Source organism: Ascaphus truei, chromosome 19 (genome assembly GCF_040206685.1).
Source record: "Ascaphus truei isolate aAscTru1 chromosome 19, aAscTru1.hap1, whole genome shotgun sequence".
In the NCBI taxonomy this organism is placed as follows: domain Eukaryota; kingdom Metazoa; phylum Chordata; class Amphibia; order Anura; family Ascaphidae; genus Ascaphus; species Ascaphus truei.
The window spans coordinates 20,578,328-20,597,906 of record NC_134501.1 but is presented as its reverse complement, the minus strand read 5'-3'; the positions used below and the strand labels follow the sequence as shown (position 1 = coordinate 20,597,906).

General features: G+C 51.2%; 2 protein-coding genes across 5 annotated transcripts in view; one reads left to right on the top strand and one right to left on the bottom strand.

Annotated features, from left to right (window-relative positions):
• Positions 1 to 10,220, bottom strand: part of SPG7 (SPG7 matrix AAA peptidase subunit, paraplegin) — a 30,827-nt gene extending 20,607 nt beyond the window's left edge. The window contains exons 1-7 of the mRNA XM_075576811.1: positions 9,706 to 10,220; positions 8,204 to 8,306; positions 7,943 to 8,032; positions 4,922 to 5,163; positions 2,485 to 2,624; positions 1,558 to 1,660; positions 583 to 708 (exon numbers count right to left, since the gene is read on the bottom strand). Of these exons, the coding sequence (XP_075432926.1) occupies positions 583 to 708; positions 1,558 to 1,660; positions 2,485 to 2,624; positions 4,922 to 5,163; positions 7,943 to 8,032; positions 8,204 to 8,306; positions 9,706 to 9,846 (945 nt within the window). The 5' untranslated portion in view covers positions 9,847 to 10,220. The remainder of the gene's footprint in view (positions 1 to 582; positions 709 to 1,557; positions 1,661 to 2,484; positions 2,625 to 4,921; positions 5,164 to 7,942; positions 8,033 to 8,203; positions 8,307 to 9,705) is intronic.
• A 5,207-nt stretch (positions 10,221 to 15,427) lies between these two features.
• The window catches only part of ANKRD11 (ankyrin repeat domain containing 11), a 155,036-nt gene continuing 150,884 nt past the window's right edge, over positions 15,428 to 19,579 (top strand). For 2 of the 4 annotated variants that reach the window (XM_075576806.1, XM_075576807.1), the window contains exon 1: positions 15,428 to 16,087. The gene's annotated coding sequence lies outside the window, so the exon portion shown is untranslated. The remainder of the gene's footprint in view (positions 16,088 to 19,579) is intronic. The other 2 variants (XM_075576804.1, XM_075576805.1) reach the window with 1 other exon arrangement.

Sequence of the window (19,579 nt, the reverse complement as noted above, 5' to 3'; positions counted from 1 at the left end):
AAGGGTATACACTGATAAGTGTGCTTTTCTAACAATGTTTTAAAGACTGTCCATTTATCTTCTACATTTTTCCCAGCAAAAACATCATCCCATTGTATTACTACTAGATTAGACCTCAGTTTATTAAAATCTGCCTTACTAAAGTTTAAGGTCTTTGTGCAACCCAAGAAATCCATTTTTTGATAATTTATTTCAAATGAGACCATGTTATGGTCACTGTTGATGGATGCATGGATGGATCCATCGCAGCCTCCTCTTGGCAGTGCAACATTGCAGATCTAAACGCCATTTTGTTTCCCCTGGTATGGATCTTACTGACGGCATCTTCCCCGGTAAGTATTTAGTCCCCAAGAGCAGAAATTAAAATGCGGAGACCCCCTTTATTCCCAACTATGTAATAAAATAAAGAAGGCGGATATTTGGGCGCGGATATTCTTTGCCCCGGTTTGCAGTTGGGAGACTGACAAATAACTCTCTGATCTCTCGCCGGTTGGAGAGGTTCCCACAGAATTGACGGGATGCCTGGCACACCTCGGAAGACAAAACATACCCAGCTTTGTCCCAGACTGTCTCAGAATTCACCTTCAGATAATCAACAAACTCCTTCACTTCCATCTTGGCCTCGTGCATACCAGCAACATCCTTGAAGCTGATTCCTTTCCCGGACTTGCCGTCCACGATGGTGAAACGAGCCATCTTTAGCTGGTTCTGTAGCGAGAGGAGGAAGAGGAGGAAGCAGCGTGAGCGACAGGCAGATGCCCGTGCCGTATGTGCTACTATGCAATGCATGCGGGGGAGGGCGGCTCAGCTCGCATGCGAAGGGGTAGGAGGCGGGGGGGGATCGGATCCCATGCAGGGGGAGTGGGGGGTGATCAGGTCGCATGCAGGGGGCTCAGGCCACATGCCTTTTCTAGTAACTGACGCTTATTGCATTTATTTAAGATTAAATCCAGTGGCGGGCGCCCAGAGCAATTCCTTAACTGTTCATTTGCTTAATGAACCAAGATCATTACAATCTTATTGATCTTATTGGGGTGCCCCAATCTACATTCGTTGTGATAACTTTTAGGGGATCAACATTAAGATGTCTTCTAGATTAATTTCCAAAGTACAAAGCTTTCCAACCCTCACAGGTCTCTTCTTCACATGTGCACAGCTTTAAAAAACACACAAGTCTCTTCTTCACGTATACAGAGCTTCCCAAACCTCACAGGTCTCTTCTTCACGTGTACAGAGCTTCCCAAACCTCACAGATCTCTGCTTCACGTATACAGAGCTTCCCAAACCTCACAGGTCTCTTCTTCACGTGTACAGAGCTTTCCCAAACCTCACAGGTCTCTTCTTCACGTGTACAGAGCCTTAGAACTCTTCATCTATAAATGTTGGTCCTCTAAAAGGTATTAAAAAAAATGACAACGAAACATGCAATATCCCATTAAAAGGAGATTGTGTGCACGGATTCTACTGCCCGGGGAACAAGGGGAAGGTTTGGGAAACTCCAACCTTGGATGGCTAAGAACCACCTGTGCTAGGGCCATGTGGTACCCGATAACTCACAAAGGCGCTGAACCCCCCTTGTCGTCCTGCCATCCCGGCCAGTCGGAAAATATACCACAGGATGCCCACGCCCACTGCTGCCATCCCCAAGGCATAAAGGGCACTGCGGAGAGAGAGAGAGAGAAAGGATTAGAACTGGAAAAAGTTTATCGTCCGTCTTTGATGTTTATTCCAAACGTGTAAAAGGGCGTTTTACGTTTGGGCCTCGGAGTCTATTTCAACAAACATAGTGGCGCCTACAACACACTTGGCTTTGATCGTAGCTCACGGAAGACACTTGTCAGGGAGGAGTTAGAAAGCAGTTTATACAAAATCATGATAGTGACATTAAAGAACTGTTCATCCCAAGGGCAGTACTAACAGCACGGGGTCATCCCTTAAGGTTGGGGGAAAGGAGATTTCACCAGCAACAAAGGAAAGGGATCTTTACAGCAAGGGCAGTTACAATGTGGGATTCATTACCCATGGAGACTGTGATGGCAGATACAATAGATATGTTCAAAAAAGGTTGGACATCTTTTTTAGAAAGGAAAGGTATACAGGGATATATCAAATAAGTAAACATGGGAAGGACGTTTAACCAAGGAGTAATCCGATTGCCAATATTTAGAGTAGGGAAGGAATTTATTTTTCCCTTTATGAGAGATCATTGGATAAAGTGTTACTGGGGTTTTGTGTTTGCCTTCCTCTGGATCAATATACAGTATATGCAAATAGAGAAGCATCTGTTGTCTAAATTTAGCTTAGGTTGAACTTGATGGACATCCGTCTTTTTTCAACCTCATCTACTATGTAACTATGTGACAACGGTACACGGCATTAATATTCCAGCAGGAAACTGCTGCAGGGTGTCCAGGGGAGTGAGTGGAAAGATGGGAAAGTGATGGTAAACATGTTTCAGTGGGTTTGGGAGCACGAGTTTCATACTTTCCGAAGAAGCCGGTGCGTTTGTAGGAGACGGGGATACGATCCTTCACGTGGATCTTGAGCTCCTCCTCCGCCGCTCGAAGCTTCTCCTCAAACTTGTCTATGTTGGCCACCTGCATCCTATACATGAGGGCGAGGCGCTGTGGGGGGGAGCAGAGCAGCGTTAGCATGGACGTCGGCGAAGACCGCACGGAGGCGTCGGTGCGCGGCGCGATCCCATTGCCTTAAGGCATGGATCGCGCCCATAGACCGTGCGGGCGACAGCAGGAGGGGGCGCGAGGAATCGGTTCAAACGCGACGGGCGCGACGGGCAGGTCACGTGAGCGGTTCACCCAATGAGGACGAACCAGCTCCGTGATGTCACAGACACGCCTCCCATGGCGCGTCTACCTTGTCCACAAAACGCTCCCGCTTTACACGGGTGACGTCACTCCCGCGCACACCTCTGCTGCATAGACACAGCGTTACGGGGGGGAGGGGAGCAGAGCAGCGTTACGGGGGGGGGGAGCAGAGCAGCGTTACAGGGGGGGAGCAGAGCAGCGTTACAGGGGGGGGAGCAGAGCAGCGTTACAGGGGGGGGAGCAGAGCAGCGTTACAGGTGGGGAGCAGAGAAGCGTTACAGGTGGGGAGCAGAGCAGCGTTACGGGTGGGGAGCAGAGCAGCGTTACGGGGGGGAGCAGAGCAGCGTTACAGGTGGGGAGCAGAGCAGCGTTACAGGTGGGGAGCAGAGCAGCGTTACAGGTGGGGAGCAGAGCAGCGTTACGGGTGGCAAGCAGAGCAGCGTTACGGGTGGGGAGCAGCGTTACAGGGGGGGGAGCAGAGCAGCGTTACGGGGGGAGCAGAGCAGCGTTACAGGGGGGGGAGCAGAGCAGCGTTACAGGTGGGGAGCAGAGCAGCGTTACGGGTGGCAAGCAGAGCAGCGTTACGGGTGGGGAGCAGAGCAGCGTTACAGGGGGGGGAGCAGAGCAGCGTTACGGGTGGGGAGCAGAGCAGCGTTACGGGTGGGGAGCAGAGCAGCGTTACGGGTGGGGAGCAGAGCAGCGTTACGGGGGGGAGCAGAGCAGCGTTACAGGTGGGGAGCAGAGCAGCGTTACAGGTGGGGAGCAGAGCAGCGTTACGGGTGGCAAGCAGAGCAGCGTTACGGGTGGGGAGCAGAGCAGCGTTACAGGGGGGGGAGCAGAGCAGCGTTACGGGTGGGGAGCAGAGCAGCGTTACAGGGGGGGGAGCAGAGCAGCGTTACAGGTGGGGGAGCAGAGCAGCGTTACAGGGGGGGGAGCAGAGCAGCGTTACGGGTGGGGAGCAGAGCAGCGTTACAGGGGGGGGAGCAGAGCAGCGTTACAGGTGGGGAGCAGAGCAGCGTTACAGGGGGGGGAGCAGAGCAGCGTTACAGGTGGGGAGCAGAGCAGCGTTACGGGTGGCGAGCAGAGCAGCGTTACGGGGGGGAGCAGGGCGTTACAGGTGGGGAGCAGAGCAGCGTTACGGGGGGGAGCAGAGCAGCGTTACAGGGGGGGAGCAGAGCAGCGTTACAGGTGGGGAGCAGAGCAGCGTTACAGGGGGGGGAGCAGAGCAGCGTTACGGGGGGGAGCAGAGCAGCGTTACAGGTGGGGAGCAGAGCAGCGTTACGGGGGGAGCAGAGCAGCGTTACAGGTGGGGAGCAGAGCAGCGTTACGGGTGGGGAGCAGAGCAGCGTTACGGGGGGGAGCAGAGCAGCGTTACAGGGGGGGAGCAGAGCAGTGTTACAGGGGGGGGGAGCAGATCAGCGTTACAGGGGGGGGAGCAGAGCAGCGTTACAGGGGGGGAGCAGAGCAGCGTTACAGGTGGGAGCAGCGCAGAATTACAAGGGGGAGCAGCACAGCGTTACAGGGGGCGCCGGCCAACACACAACATTACAGAACTGCTTTATGTGGTTATGACATGGGTGACCCTTCTTAGACTCCCTCTGCCAGCTCCTTATGATGTTATACACGCTACATCTGGGTGTCAGTCACCAAAATGTCTGTGGGGCAGGGAGGCACTAAAAGTTGGGTATTCCATTATACAGAACAGTGCATTGTACAGTGCTGGGGTGTATGGCCACTAAACAGGTCAGGTTTTAATGATATTCCTGCTTCAGCACAGGTGGCTCAACCAGTCGACTGAGCCACTGATTGAGCCACCTGTGCTGAAGCAGGGATATCCCGAAAACCTGACCTGTTTGGGGGGGTCCTGAGGACTGGGGTTGAGAACCCCTGGTGTGTGGCATCTTAACAAATAACTTTAGAGACGTTCAAATAAGTAGCATCAAGATCAGTATTCACAGAACTGAGGAAGAGATAATGAGCATTGATAAGGCCTCACCAAATATTTCCAGAGAGCAACGTCATAAAAAGAGAACTGTACAAATCATTGGCCACATCATTAAATATTTGTTAAAAGAGAAGGCGATGCCGAGACTCACAGGCCGTCCGAACACCACAGCCCCGGGGTGCAGGTAGATTTCCACGATGTCGCTCTCGGGTACCACCTGCACCCGCATCACCTCGCCCTTGGCCAGCATCTCGCTGACAAAGTCATTCCAGGAGATGTTTCCGCCGCTGCTGCTCAGGGAGTTGAGCAGACTCATCACCACGGCGATGATAAAGAGAGTGCGCAGTCGCTCGCGGTACATCTGATCCTCACGCTCACGGCGCTTCTTCTCGTCTGGTATAGACAAGTAATAAATGGTCAGAACAGAACTGTCACCATGGAGTACGCAGCATGCGCGGCACAGAGTGCATGCACACAGGCACGTCACAGACACAGGCACGTCACAGACACAGGCACGTCACAGACACAGGCACGTTACAGAGCACAGGCACGTTACAGAGCACAGGCACAGAGCACAGGCACAGAGCACAGGCACGTCACAGACACAGGCACGTTACAGAGCACAGGCACGTCACAGACACAGGCACGTTACAGAGCACAGGCACAGAGCACAGGCACAGAGCACAGGCACGTCACAGACACAGGCACGTTACAGAGCACAGGCACGTCACAGACACAGGCACGTTACAGAGCACAGGCACGTTACAGAGCACAGGCACACAGGCACGGAGCGCAGGCACAGGCACGTTACAGAGCACAGGCACAGAGCGCAGGCACAGGCACGTTACAGAGCACAGGCACGGAGCGCAGGCACAGGCACGTTACAGAGCACAGGCACACAGGCACGGAGCGCAGGCACGTTACAGAGCACAGGCACACAGGCACGGAGCGCAGGCACGTTACAGAGCACAGGCACACAGGCACGGAGCGCAGGCACGTTACAGAGCACAGGCACACAGGCACGGAGCGCAGGCACGTTACAGAGCACAGGCACACAGGCACACAGGCACACAGGCACACAGGCACAGAGCACAGGCCTGGAGCGCAGGCACGGCACAGAGCGCAGGCACGGCACAGAGCACAGGTACACAGGCACACAGGCACGGAGCGCAGGCACACAGGCACGGCACAGAACAAAGAGCACAGGCACGGAGCGCAGGCACGGCACAGAGCACAGGCACGGAGCGCAGGCACGGCACAGAGCACAGAGCACAGGCACACAGGCACGGAGCGCAGGCACGGCACAGAGCACAGAGCACAGGCACACAGGCACGGAGCGCAGGCACGGCACAGAGCACAGAGCACAGGCACACAGGCACACAGGCACACAGGCACACAGGCACACAGGCACGGCACAGAGCACAGGCCCGGAGCGCAGGCACGGCACAGAGCACAGGCACACAGGCACACAGGCACGGAGCGCAGGCACACAGGCACGGCACAGAACACAGAGCACAGGCACGGAGCGCAGGCACGGCACAGAGCACAGGCACACAGGCACGGCACAGAGCACAGGCACGGAGCGCAGGCACGGCACAGAGCACAGGCACGGCACAGAGCACAGGCACACAGGCACGGAGCGCAGGCACGGCACAGAGCACAGGCACACAGGCACACAGCACAGGCACACAGGCACACAGGCACACAGGCACACAGGCACAGAGCACAGGCACGGCACAGAGCACAGGCACGGAGCGCAGGCACGGCACAGAGCACAGGCACACAGGCACGGCACAGAGCACAGGCACACAGGCACGGAGCGCAGGCACGGCACAGAGCACAGAGCACAGGCACACAGGCACACAGGCACACAGGCACACAGGCACACAGGCACACAGGCCCACAGGCACAGAGCACAGGCATACAGGCACGGAGCGCAGGCACGGCACAGAGCACAGGCACACAGGCACACAGGCACACAGGCACGGCACAGAGCACAGGCCCGGAGCGCAGGCACGGCACAGAGCACAGGCACAGAGCACAGGCACACAGGCACACAGGCACGGAGCGCAGGCACACAGGCACGGCACAGAACACAGAGCACAGGCACGGAGCGCAGGCACGGCACAGAGCGCAGGCACGGCACAGAGCACAGGCACGGCACAGAGCACAGGCACGGAGCGCAGGCACGGCACAGAGCACAGAGCACAGGCACACAGGCACGGAGCGCAGGCACGGCACAGAGCACAGGCACACAGGCACACAGGCACACAGGCACACAGGCACAGAGCACAGGCACACAGGCACGGCACAGAGCACAGGCACGGAGCGCAGGCACGGCACAGAGCACAGGCACGGAGCGCAGGCACAGAGCACAGGCACGGAGCACAGGCACGGAGCACAGGCACAGAGCACAGGCACAGAGCACAGGCACACAGGCACAGAGCACAGGCACACAGGCACGTCACAGAACACAGGCACGGAGCGCAGGCACACAGGCACAGAGCGCAGGCACGGAGCGCAGGCACAGAGCACAGGCACACAGGCACGGCACAGGGTGATACTGGGACCCAAAGCACAGAATTAATTATTACCTAAAGCAGGTGTCCGCAACTCCAGTTCTCAAGACCCCCTAACAGGTCAGGTTTTAAGGATATCCCTGCTTCAGTCGAAGAGCCTGCTTCAGCACAGGTGGCTCAGTCGAAGACTAACCACTACCCCAGACTGAGCCACCTGTGCTGAAGCAGGGATATCCTGAAAACATGACCTGTTGGGGACGGTCTTAAGGACTGCAGTTGAGAACCCCTGACCTGAAGAGTGATATCTATGAGGGTCAAAATGTTCTATTCCCTTTACTTTCATATGTAGAGTGGGTATCCTTGTATTTAAAATATACAGAAAGATAGACAATACTACATATGAAATGCCTGGCTGAAATGTGTTGGTTAAACGCTAATTTGGATCATTCGCTGTGATGAATTACGCACAATATTTAAAACCGGTAAACAGCGCAGGCATATGCAAAAGCGGTAATGTGAGAGACCAGCTGTGACCCCAATCCATATCTCAGGTGGGTGTATGTGCATAGACCATATGCACTCCAGGGTAACGCAACACCTGCAGTCCAAGACTCCAACACTATGTACGTCACACTGTCCCCTCATGTCTGTACCTTCGTCCTCCTCTGGGGTCTTCCCTTTGGACTCTTCATTCTGATTTCCTTTCCTCTGCGAGTCGGAGGTACTAAAATAATTAAACCCGCCTGCAGAAAAGAAAAATGGTGATAACTGCGCTGGGCAGACGGACGTCCACGAGACAGACAGACAGACAGAGAGAGAGAGAGAGAGAGAGAGAGAGAGAGAGAGAGAGAGAGAGAGAGACACAGAGTTGCGTTGTCAAGTAACAAAAAAGAAATGAATGAGAACGTATTAACCTAGCAGCCTCCAGATGCTCACAGGGTCCCGAGTCAGATGTTCCTTTATTAGGAATCCCCTCACTCCGTGAAACGTGGGGCAGAGGTTCCGAGAAAACAAATTCTGCAGCAAACAACATGGAAACATTCAAAATAAGCGAGGAAACGGCGAGGAGAGATTGAGACCGCAGCGCATTTGGGGGGGGGGGGGTTTGCAGGGGAGAGATGCAGAGCACTGCGATATATAATCTTCCAATGACTGTCACGCACGTGCTATGTGACACTTCCTTTACCCTTTATGTGGAATCGGGAATCGATCCCTCAGGTTAAAGGTGCCTAAAATCCCCGGGTCCTGTCCCCCATGTGACCCTGTCACCTGTGGACATCTTCTGTACCTTGCTGTCCCGAGGTGGCCCCTGTCACGTGTCACCATCTTCTGTACCTTGCTGTCCCATGGGGTGGCCCCTGTCACCTGGCATGGCCACCCTCACTTGTACATTTCTGTCCCACGGGGTGGCCCCTGTCACTTGTACGTTTCTGTCCCACGGGGTGGCCCCTGTCACTTGTACGTTTCTGTCCCACGGGGTGGCCCCTGTCACCTAGTATGGCCACCCTCACTTGTACGTTTCTGTCCCACGGGGTGGCCCCTGTCACTTGCACGTTTCTGTCCCCCGGGATGGCCCCTGTCACTTGTACGTTTCTGTCCCACGGGGTGGCTCCTGTCACCTGGCATGGCTCCTGTCACTTGCACGTTTCTGTCCCACGTGATGGCCCCTGTCACTTGCACGTTTCTGTCCCCCGGGGTGGCCCCTGTCACTTGTACGTTTCTGTCCCACGGGGTGGCCCCTGTCACTTGTACGTTTCTGTCTCACGGGGTGGCTCCTGTCACCTGGCATGGCTCCTGTCACTTGCACGTTTCTGTCCCACGTGGTGGCCCCTGTCACTTGTACGTTTCTGTCCCACGGGGTGGCTCCTGTCACCTGGCATGGCCCCAGTCACTTGTACGTTTCTGTCCCACGGGGTGGCCCCTGTCACTTGTACGTTTCTATCCCATGGGGTGGCCCCTGTCACCTGGCATGTCTCCTGTCACTTGTACGTTTCTGTCCCACGGGGTGGCTCCTGTCACTTGTACGTTTCTGTCCCACGGGGTGGCCCCTGTCACTTGTATGTTTCTGTCCCACGGGGTGGTCCCTGTCACTTGTACGTTTCTGTCCCACGGGGTGGTCCCTGTCACTTGTACGTTTCTGTCCCACGGGGTGGTCCCTGTCACTTGTACGTTTCTCCCACGGGGTGGCCCCTGTCACTTGTCCCCGTCTTCTGTACCTTGTTGTCCCTTGAGGTAGCCCCTGTCCTCTCATGTGATCCTGTCACCCCTGACTGTCCCCTGCTCCCTTCCCTGGTTCTCTCCAGGCCCAGCGTCCATGCTCCCCAGTGTGTCCCGGGCTCTCCCCTCCCCGCTCCCCCGGTGTGTCCCTGGCGCTGCCCCCCGGTGTGTCCCCGGCTCTCCCCCCCGGTGTCCGCACCTGCATTAGGCGGTCCCTCCTCTCCCCGCCGGGGGACCCGCTGCTCCTCCGCCCCCTCACTGCTCCCGACCTGAGAACTGAGCGCCAGCAGCTCGCAGGCCCGATGCGGCCGCCCCGGAGAGCGAGCAGCAAAGGCCCCATCCCTGGGCAGCGCGGTCACGCGAGGCCGAGGCCTTTCTGCGGCCTAATGCGCCTCACACTGCGGGAGCCGCAGCAGGGCCTGGATTCACTCCCACCCGGCCGTGTCCGCAACTACACCCCTCCCACCTGAGCCCGGCCCCCACAGACACCCGCCCAGCCTGTCACCGGGTCACAGACACCGGTGCACCCAATGACACCCGCCCAGCCTGTCACCGGGACACTGACACCCGCCCAGCCTGTCACCGGGACACTGACACCAGGGTCCCCACTGACACCTGCAAAGCCTGTCACTGGGTCGCAGACACCCGCCCAGCCTGTCACCGGGTCACTGACACCCGCCCAGCCTGTCACCGGGTCACTGACACCAGCTCAGCCTGTCACCGGGTCACTGACACCCGCCCAGCCTGTCACCGGGTCGCTGACACCCACCCAGCCTGTCACCGGGTCACTGATACCCGCCCAGCCTGTGACCGGGTCACTGACACCCGCCCAGCCTGTCACTGTGTCACTGACACACGGGCCCCCACTAACACCCACCCAGCCTTTCACCGGGTCACTGATACCCGCCCAGCCTGTCACCGGGTCACTGACGCCCTGGTCCCCACTGCCACCTGCACCTGCCACCGTGTCACTGACACCCGCCATGCCTGTAACTGGGTCACTAACACTCGCCCAGCCTGTCACAGGGTCACTGACACCCGGAATTTCAAAGACAACTGTCCAGCCTATCACTGAAAGCCCTGCCCAGCTTGTAACCTGTCACTGACACCCACCAGGCCTTTCACCAGGTAACTGACACTCGCCCACCATATATACATATACATACACAGTGTATATACACACACACACATCGCCGGAAGAAGAGATCAGTGTAACATCGCCGGAAGAAGAGATCAGTGTATCTCGAAAGCTCGCACAAATAAAAGCATTTCGTTAGCCACAGAACGGTATCATCTATTTATTTTTTGATTTTTGAAGCTCGGCTAACACGGTACTGATACCTCTACGATCATCGTAGCAAGCCTCCTTCATACTCTGATGTTACAGATACATTAGATACTTGTGTATTTAACCCCAGACAGTATTGAAGGGTTTTTTGTTTTTATTTTCAGCTCTCTGTCTTTGACATCTTAACCCTTTCTGTGCTGTACTACAACGCCTCTATTTCCAGCAGTGAAGCGGATGGATCTCTGAAGCATGCAGTGATATACTAAGCAGGTCCTTGGTGCAGAGTGATCTGGATATAGGTTATACTGCAGGGGAGTAGGCTCAGCATCCAAATACAGTAGATTGAAAGAGACAGTGCAGAGAACTGCAGGGTTCATGCAAAGTACAAACTGTAGGTAAGATCAGTAGCTAAGTGATATGAGGCTAGGGGGCAGGGAGGGAGCCCTTACACAAGGGGTGCCCAACTCCAGTCCTCAAGCCCCCCAACAGGTCAGGTTTTGAGGATATCCCAGCTTCAGCACAGGTGGCTCAATCAGAGACTCAGTCTTCCCCACCGATTGTATGCTGAAGCAGGGATATCCTGAAGAATTGAGCGCCTCTGTGTTAAACAAACACATGGAAAGTGAACCAGTAATGCTAAAATATGGATGTTTATAACTGAAGAAAAACAGTCTACTGTATATCACATGATATAATATGTTAATCCTCTGGTGAGAATCCACCTAACAATGGGCTGATATTACATCTCACACGTTTACATTCACGCTACAAGTCTCCAAATGAGCTGGTACCTCAGGTGACCCATTTTGTTTCACCCCAATTTCAGAATGCTGCGCTGTCGCTGTCCCCAATTGTATAAAATGTGCAGTTTCGACCCCAGCTTGTTCAGGTTCAGGAATATAACCCGACCCTGCCATGATTGCACAAGGAACCTGTGTGACAGGCCTGGGGTTCTCACAGCGCCCTTATACCAAGAGACAGGGCTTAAGGCTGCCATGAGCCATCAGTGGTATAAGAGCACCCTGTATCATCCATTGTGATCCCCGGGGAGGGGGTGCAGGGGTGGCCCACTCCTGTCCTCAAGGTCCACCAACAGGTCAGGTTTTAAGGATATCTCTGCTTCAAAACAGGTGGCTGTCAATGATTGAGCCACCTGTGCTGAAGCAGGGATATCCTTAAAACTTGACCTGTTGGCAGCCCTTGAGGCCTGGAGTGGGCCACCCCTAAATGTAGTGCATGAAGAATACAAACAGCCCTTTAAGGAGGCTTCATCAAACACAGTCAGGCATTGGCTGTATAAAGCAGGTACTGGTTCATTCTGTGTACATGAGCAGTGCAGCAGTCAGTGGTATTTATTTTTGGCACCAGAGGTGACATCAGATTGATTATTATTTATGGTTGTATGCATGTATAGCTTATATAGCGCCATCTATGTACGCAGCGCGTCACAGCAGTAATACACGTGACATAATAATATAACACAGAATGGGAATACGCAGACATAAGACATAAAAGTTTCATTGGGAAAAGGAGTCCCTGCCCCGAAGAGCTTACAATCGAAATGGTAGGTAGGAAGAAGCTACAGAGCCAGTAGGAGAGTGTTCTGGTAGGTGTGTCTGCAAGGGGCCAAGGTCGGTGTATATGAGATGTATAGTATCTGCCATGTTATTAGTGCTAACAGTGAACAAAGTACTTTGCAGAGCTTAAAAGAAGAGTCTTATGCACAGTTATTTTTAAATGTAAAACCTATGCATTTATTTTTCCTTTGAACCCAAAACATTTTGAAAATAGGTTACTGAGAATGACCGGCTTTATAAGGATTGTGTTCCATCCAAGCACAGTCAGCTCTACTCACATTTGATTAACCTTTTCCAATGCCCCTAGATGTGTTGTAAAGTCAGCACTGCAGATGACACCTTACCAAAGGGGGGCTCAACTCCACTCCTCAAGCCCCCTCCCAACAGGTCAGATTTTCAGGATATCCTAGTTTCCGCACAGGTAGCTCAATCAGAGGCTCAGTGGAAGACTTCGACTGAGCCTCTGACTGAGCTACCTGTGCTGAAGCTGTGATATCCTGAAAACCTGGCGGGGAGGGGGACTGGAGTTGAGCACCCCTGGGTATAAGATATAGGTATGAGAAAGATATGGTGGCTCATGGTCACTCAGTCTTCCCCTCCAAATTGTCTATAACAGTCAATTGTCGGAAATTCCTCTCCATCTGCTACTATTGTGTTAATGATTCCAGTGTCTTTATCTCCCAGGCTTTGGGGTCTCCACTGGATTGTTACCCCTACAATGTCAGAGTTGACTGCAATATATTGAATAATTTCTGAATTACACCAGTCTGGCGTCCCCTACATAGGCAACCCCCGATGCCCAGGTGGACTTCCTTGCAGTGAAAGCACAAGGAGTTAGAGATGCAATTAGAGAGATAGATGGACGGTAATTGTCTAATTATTTTTTATCACGGGTGACGTTTTGGCGTAAACTTTACTTAATTGGCATTCAATCTGATCTTTTCTGTGCCAGACTTATTGTCCAATTACTGCCTTGTATATTAGTGTGCCATCTCTGAGATATAACAAGCAAAAATAAAAGGACCGCTTTCTCTGTTTGCACTTTATTTTGGACGTGGTGACTCACTGTATGGGACCTGCGTGTATTTATACTGCAGAGCAATGTGCATATGGTAATATAAGAGTAGCAATCATTTGCAACATGCAGGGGGTGCTGTGAAATAAGGAATTGATTCTGCGCACGCATGAACCTCACCTCTAAGGAAAAGGTCACATCTGGCTGGCTGTGTGCAGCTCAGTGCAAAAACAGGAAGGAAAAACAGAGGTTAGCAGCCCCTAACTGTACGATTGCAGCGGCAACTGAACAAACTGGCATTTTAGGGAGAGATTGCAACATTTCTATATCATTTTGGTTTTAAATTAAATATAGAATGAGATTGCACTGAGGCACTTATTTCTTTTTCACCAGGTTTCGCTTATTCTAAGCGCAGTACGAATGCAATGGTGGCAACTGGTCTCCGCAGGCTTGTTTTAATATGGTGAGAGAGGTAACAGCGCAGTAACTTCCATTCTCAGAAATCATTGTTAACTGTGTGCTACCCCACTTCTCACCATATTGAAAGGGACACTGGGATATATTATTTGACGGGGTCCTGGTATAAAATGCCCAGGACATACTTGAAAACGAGAAGTAACTCTCAATGTATTTACCTCCTGGTAAAACATTTTTATAAATAAATAAAATAAATATCATAACTCGGGGCAATTGCACCACAGGAAATTTCCATCGCTTACTAAAAAAAAAACTGGAACTTCTGGTCATTGTTTCTGAAAGTTATATTTTAGCACAGAATCCATTCCTTTATTTCAATTAAAAAAAAATGTCTTCTGTTAATGTTTTGCTTGTGACATCATTTGTACCATCGCTTCTGTTTAAGTCATCATTTATGAGGATACTCAAAAAAAGGGAAGGAGTGCACTTAATATGAAATATTATGTTATCAAATCCCAATATATAAAGATAGAAGATGCAAATATCATTTGTGATGACGACATGGGGCTTTCAGAGCCGGGTCATACAATGAAAGCTCTAACGGCACATGCCCGTGTTAAATGCATTTGCAAAACTTTAGAAGATGGTTGGGATAAATAGGGAAAATATTTGTAATAAACACATTTCTGCTGCTGTGATAATTATTATTTTTTAATGAAGACTTCTGTGTCTTTATGGCAAATCTGTATCCTGTGCTATTACTTTCATTTATATGGGGTTCATCCACACATTAGGCTGCATCCCCGCTGGCGCTGAGCTTGCTGTGCGCTCGGCGCTTGCCGCTTTTTCTTCTTGTACTTGTTATGTAGATGTCCCCGCTCATGCGCGGGCGTGCGCTCTCCGGCGCTCATGCTTAGAGTTGGTGATGTCACCGCTCTCAAGCAAGAGCGCGGTCAGCGCCAGTGAGGACGCAGCCGTATACAATTTATGGTGGGTAAAAAAGTGACACAAACCCCTCCCCCTTGCAGTGTACAGTAAATAAAAAATATCACGTGCGAGCACATTTCCAGTCTCAGACAGGTCCGTACCCCTGCCCTTCCCCATTATCTCTGAGCATACAATGCTTCCACTGCAGCTAGGAATTGTGGGAAATGACATGCAAATGAGCATAGCGTCATCTCTGGTGATGTTTTTTATTTATATGGGACAAACACATGCCAGAGTATTGTGCTGGAAATAGAGGGATGGGTTAATCTAATGTATGAGTCACGGTTTGCATGGTTGGAGGTTTGGAGCAGTCATACTCTGCCTGCTTTATACTGCAGCATGTTTATTCTCAGTGCTGGAAGGGGGGGGGGGGCAGCATGATAACATTCCCTGTATTCAAACACAGAATAAAGAGACAACCAATCAGAGCACGCGACGCCACAGATTGACACCTCCGGAGCCGGCCAATACACGAAGCCCATGCTTTATTCCCGCCCACCGTCTCCTGACGTCAACCGCACACAACAACACACAGGGCCGGAAGCCCGAGAACCAATGGCAACCCAACCCTGCCCTCTTCCCCTTTTCCTGGCTCCTCCGCATCTATCCGACGTCACCGGGTGCAGCCCACCAATCGCCGCGGGCGAGTCACAGACTGCTGCCAATCGGAGCGCGCGTCACGTCGCCACCCCCCCTCCCCCTCCGGCTCTCACAGTGTGCGCGCGCGCTCGAGGGAGTCAAAGGGCGCGTGGAAGTGGCTCGCGCTGGAAGTGACCGGGGGTGCGCGCGGGAGCGGCCTGTGAGGCGGCACCGAGACCGGGAGCCCCCCTCCCCAACTGGGAAACAGCCTCCCCCAGACTAACCGACACCGGGAACCCCCCAGCCTCTCCCCAGTGTCCGGTCCCCCCTCCCCCGCAGCCTTCGCTGGTTTCCCCCTCATCCGGTGACCGGCCTTGTTACCGAGCGGGGTCCCCAGTGATCCTGTCACTCGGTGTGTGAGGCGCTGGCCCCGGCTCGCTGCGTGACGTGGTGTTTATTTTTTTTCCTCTCCCGCCCCGGATCGGGCCTCCACTTGTTTCCCTCTCCCCCCCTGCCCCCTTCTCCCGGTTACCGGAGGAGGGGAAAGGGAGGGGGGGGGGGGGGGGGGGAGAGGTAGGCCGCCGCCGAACTCCATGCGCCAGTTCGCGGCCTTCCCTCCCTCCCCTCCTCCTCCTCAACACCGGTCCGGGAAGCTGCAGCCAGGGATTCGGGATTAAGGACTAGCCGAGCGCAGGGCGCCCAGCAGCGGGGACACCTGGTAAGGACACCCGGGGATACGGAGGGGACTGCAGGGGTTGGGGGCCCCATCAACTGCATTAAACACCAACCCCCGTTGTAGAGACAGCTCGTGGGGGGGGGGGGGGGGTAACTGGTTCATAGAAATAATAACCATACAGTACGTACCAAGAAGCCCTAATCCCGCAGAAATATACAAACTGCAGGTGGGTGAGTGTCGGGTTATAGTGGGGTGGGGGTGAGAACCACTCCTTCCCTAAAAGACTGCTGGGAGGATGGTACCCAGGGAGGAGGTGTGCTGTGCATACAGCCAGAGTTTATACCAGGGGTCTCAAACTCGGTCCTCAAGGGCCACCAACAGGCCAGCTTTTATGGATATCCCTGCTGCAGCACAGGTGGCTCAAACAGTGGTCTGTCAAAGACTGGTGGCCAACTCCCAGTTTTCAAGGGCCACCAACAGTTCAGGTGTCAAGGATATCCCTGCTGCAGTACAGGTGGCTCAGTCAGAGCCACCTGTGCTGAAGCAGGGATATCCATAAAAGCAGACCTGTTGGTGGCCCTTGAGGATCGAGTTTGAGACCTTTTGGTTTATAGGGTCTTTGGGGGCAATTAAGAGTTGTTCGGTTCTTTGGGGGTGGGGGGGTCATATAAGAGTTGTTAGGATGTTTTGTATATAGTAAGTAGTGAGTGGTCAGAGTGAGCCCTTGTGTATTACATCTCTTTATTTTCACAGGGCGTGCAGTGTATGCAGCCCCTTGTGGGCGATAATACAGCGATAACTAGCACCATTCTAAACATACCTGGCCAAAAGAACTTGCCATCAATGTGGTGCCTGTTAACGTGTGACATGTGATCTTGGCATTGCTGTGTTTGTTTTATATCAACGTGCGTTTTTCTTGTGGTGATTGTCCTGTTTCGTTCGTATGAGTTGGTTTGTTACGGGCATCTCGTGTTTGGGATGGGTATTATGAATGACATATCAAAACTAGGTGGCTTTTCTTCTTCATGTTGTATGGAGCAGGGACTCTTTGCTGTTAGAAACTCATGTACATTACTTGTTAGTGTTGAAAGTAATCACCAGATACAGTATTTTATTCTCGCTTTCATTATGGCCAAATATACTACACAGTAAAGTAAATAAGACTCCACTACGCGAGGTGGATATGCAGTGTGGGAGAATTTATCAAGGGGTTGGTTTTATTGAACCATGTCAGACCTTGATGTCTTCCTGAATGGGGACTTTCTACTCCCTATTTCATCATCCACCAAGCAGCTTTGTTGTACTGCTTTCTTCTAATGTCATACAGATCACGTGCTGTGTGAAATACAAATCAATTATGGATATCGGTTATATGGGCGTCCATTTTTGAACGATCGGGCAATCTAAACAACCCACCGTGAAAAATGTTAAACTGAAAAAATATCGAATCCATGCAACATAAAACTAATGGCCAGGTTTTTCTTCGCACTTATCACTAAATTGCAAAGTAGGTTGTAAAGTAGTGTCCGGAGCTTGAGGTTAACGTGTGATCCCAAGATTGTAAACATATTATCCGGTTATCCTGCACACACGGTTTGGGTGGTAGTGTCTTTTCATCTTTGCCATTATGGTATGCTTTTCTCCTCTGGTTGGGGCTAATGGAGCCAAATGCCTGGCTGGCGGTTTTTCATGTAAACAAAGCTTAGGTGGTTGCCTCCAATGGAAGGAAAATTAGCTCGGTTATTCCCCTTGGAGGATATTGATTCTGATTTGAAAATAGTTCATTCGGATTATAAACAAGCTTTCCTTTCTGCATAGATGTGTTCGACTTTGCAAGACATTGAAAATGTGTTCCCTGCAAGTAGAGGATGTTTACTGGTTTGGTCACAGACATTGGGAGTTGAAAATATATATGTATGAACAGCTTCCCCCACAAACCTCTGGTTTGTACACAAACTATGTATCTACAAAAAGGAAACCTTCACATGCAAGTCTGCTCTATGATTTGGCTGTCTTTACATCTGCATATTTTATTTATCAGTTATAGGGATGAGTATTTAGTATGAACATTCCACCCCTCCCCCATTTAAAAAAAATATATTTTTAATTAATGTTCCTGGAAAAACCTCTTAGTATTTTGACCTCAATGTCTTTGGGGGGGGGGGGGGGGGCATATTAGAGGACTTGCATTGTAAATTCATAATGAAACCAAACTAAGCCTCTCAACTGGCATCTTCAATTATTGAAACACCCTGCTTCCTGATGACATAAAGATTATTTTTTACTTGATGCATGAAGTATAAATGATAGAGAGATGATGATCATACTGCAGTAAGGTGTATATACACGCAGCAGCATTTTTTTAAATCTAAGCTCTGGTAGGAAAGAGTCTCTGGGTTAGCAGTGTTTTTGGTGCTCTGTTTGGGTGCTTTGGTTATTCAAATGAAATTTGACATTTGGTTGATAGTCATTCCATCTGTGCAGCAATTTACTTTCCCTTTCCATTGAAACTTGTTAGTTGCCCCAATGAGCATTGAGACATGGATAATCTGCTCAAGTAAATGTGATGTTAATTGAGGCTATGCCTTAAGCTTGAGTGTCTATGGCTGCCAAAACACTGGTAAAAATATCTTGTGCACATGTTCACACCTTTTTGTTGCAACTTAGTCTTGCAGGCAGCATTACATAATCTTTTATTTTTGTGTATGTGTGGAATTCGGTCATAGTGAATATTTATATTCTCTTTATCCACCTCATTTGATGCGAGCTACCAGTTTTTCTCGAGTCAATGATCACATCTTCTGTATAATTGTCAATCACACTGATTTAAAATCACCATAAGTGTTTTTTTTTTAATGTATTTCCACTTGAGCCAAGTCTCTCCTACAATGAATCTGGCACAAAAATGTGACAAAAGCTGAGGGAGCTGGAAGTAACTATATTGTTGTATTACAGCTAAGAACACTTAATTTATTTCAGGACTCTTGCAGTCGCAGCATTTCCTGGGCGATTATGCTGCACCAAAGAGCGTGTGTGCGTGTATATCTATATTTTTGTCAGACTAAAGATATATGAACTATTGAAGGTGAATTTTGGAAATTCACCCTTGGCAAATAGCTTTCACTAGAAGGTTTTGCAGCTTCACAAATTAGTTAGGATTCGAAAGTGCACAGTAAATGAGTAATTCAGTATTGGGTGATTCAATATCTATTGTGTTCTCTTGAAAGCTTGTCTTGTAATATCTATTGTTAGTATATATATCTCTATACAGAGCCATTCAGGTTGCTAGCGCTTTACAATACACATGAAATAATATATAGCACATAATGGGAATAAGCGCTTCAGACAAAACAATAGGAAAAGGAGTCCCTGCCCTGAAGAGCTTACAATCCAAGTTAGTCCAAATAAAAAAAAGTATCAATTACCCAATACTGAAGTTCTTATTTATTCTGCATTATTGTAACTGGACTAACACTAACACGGGTATTTCTTCTTAATTCATTCTGATTCGAGGAAACTTTAGCAAAGCAAACC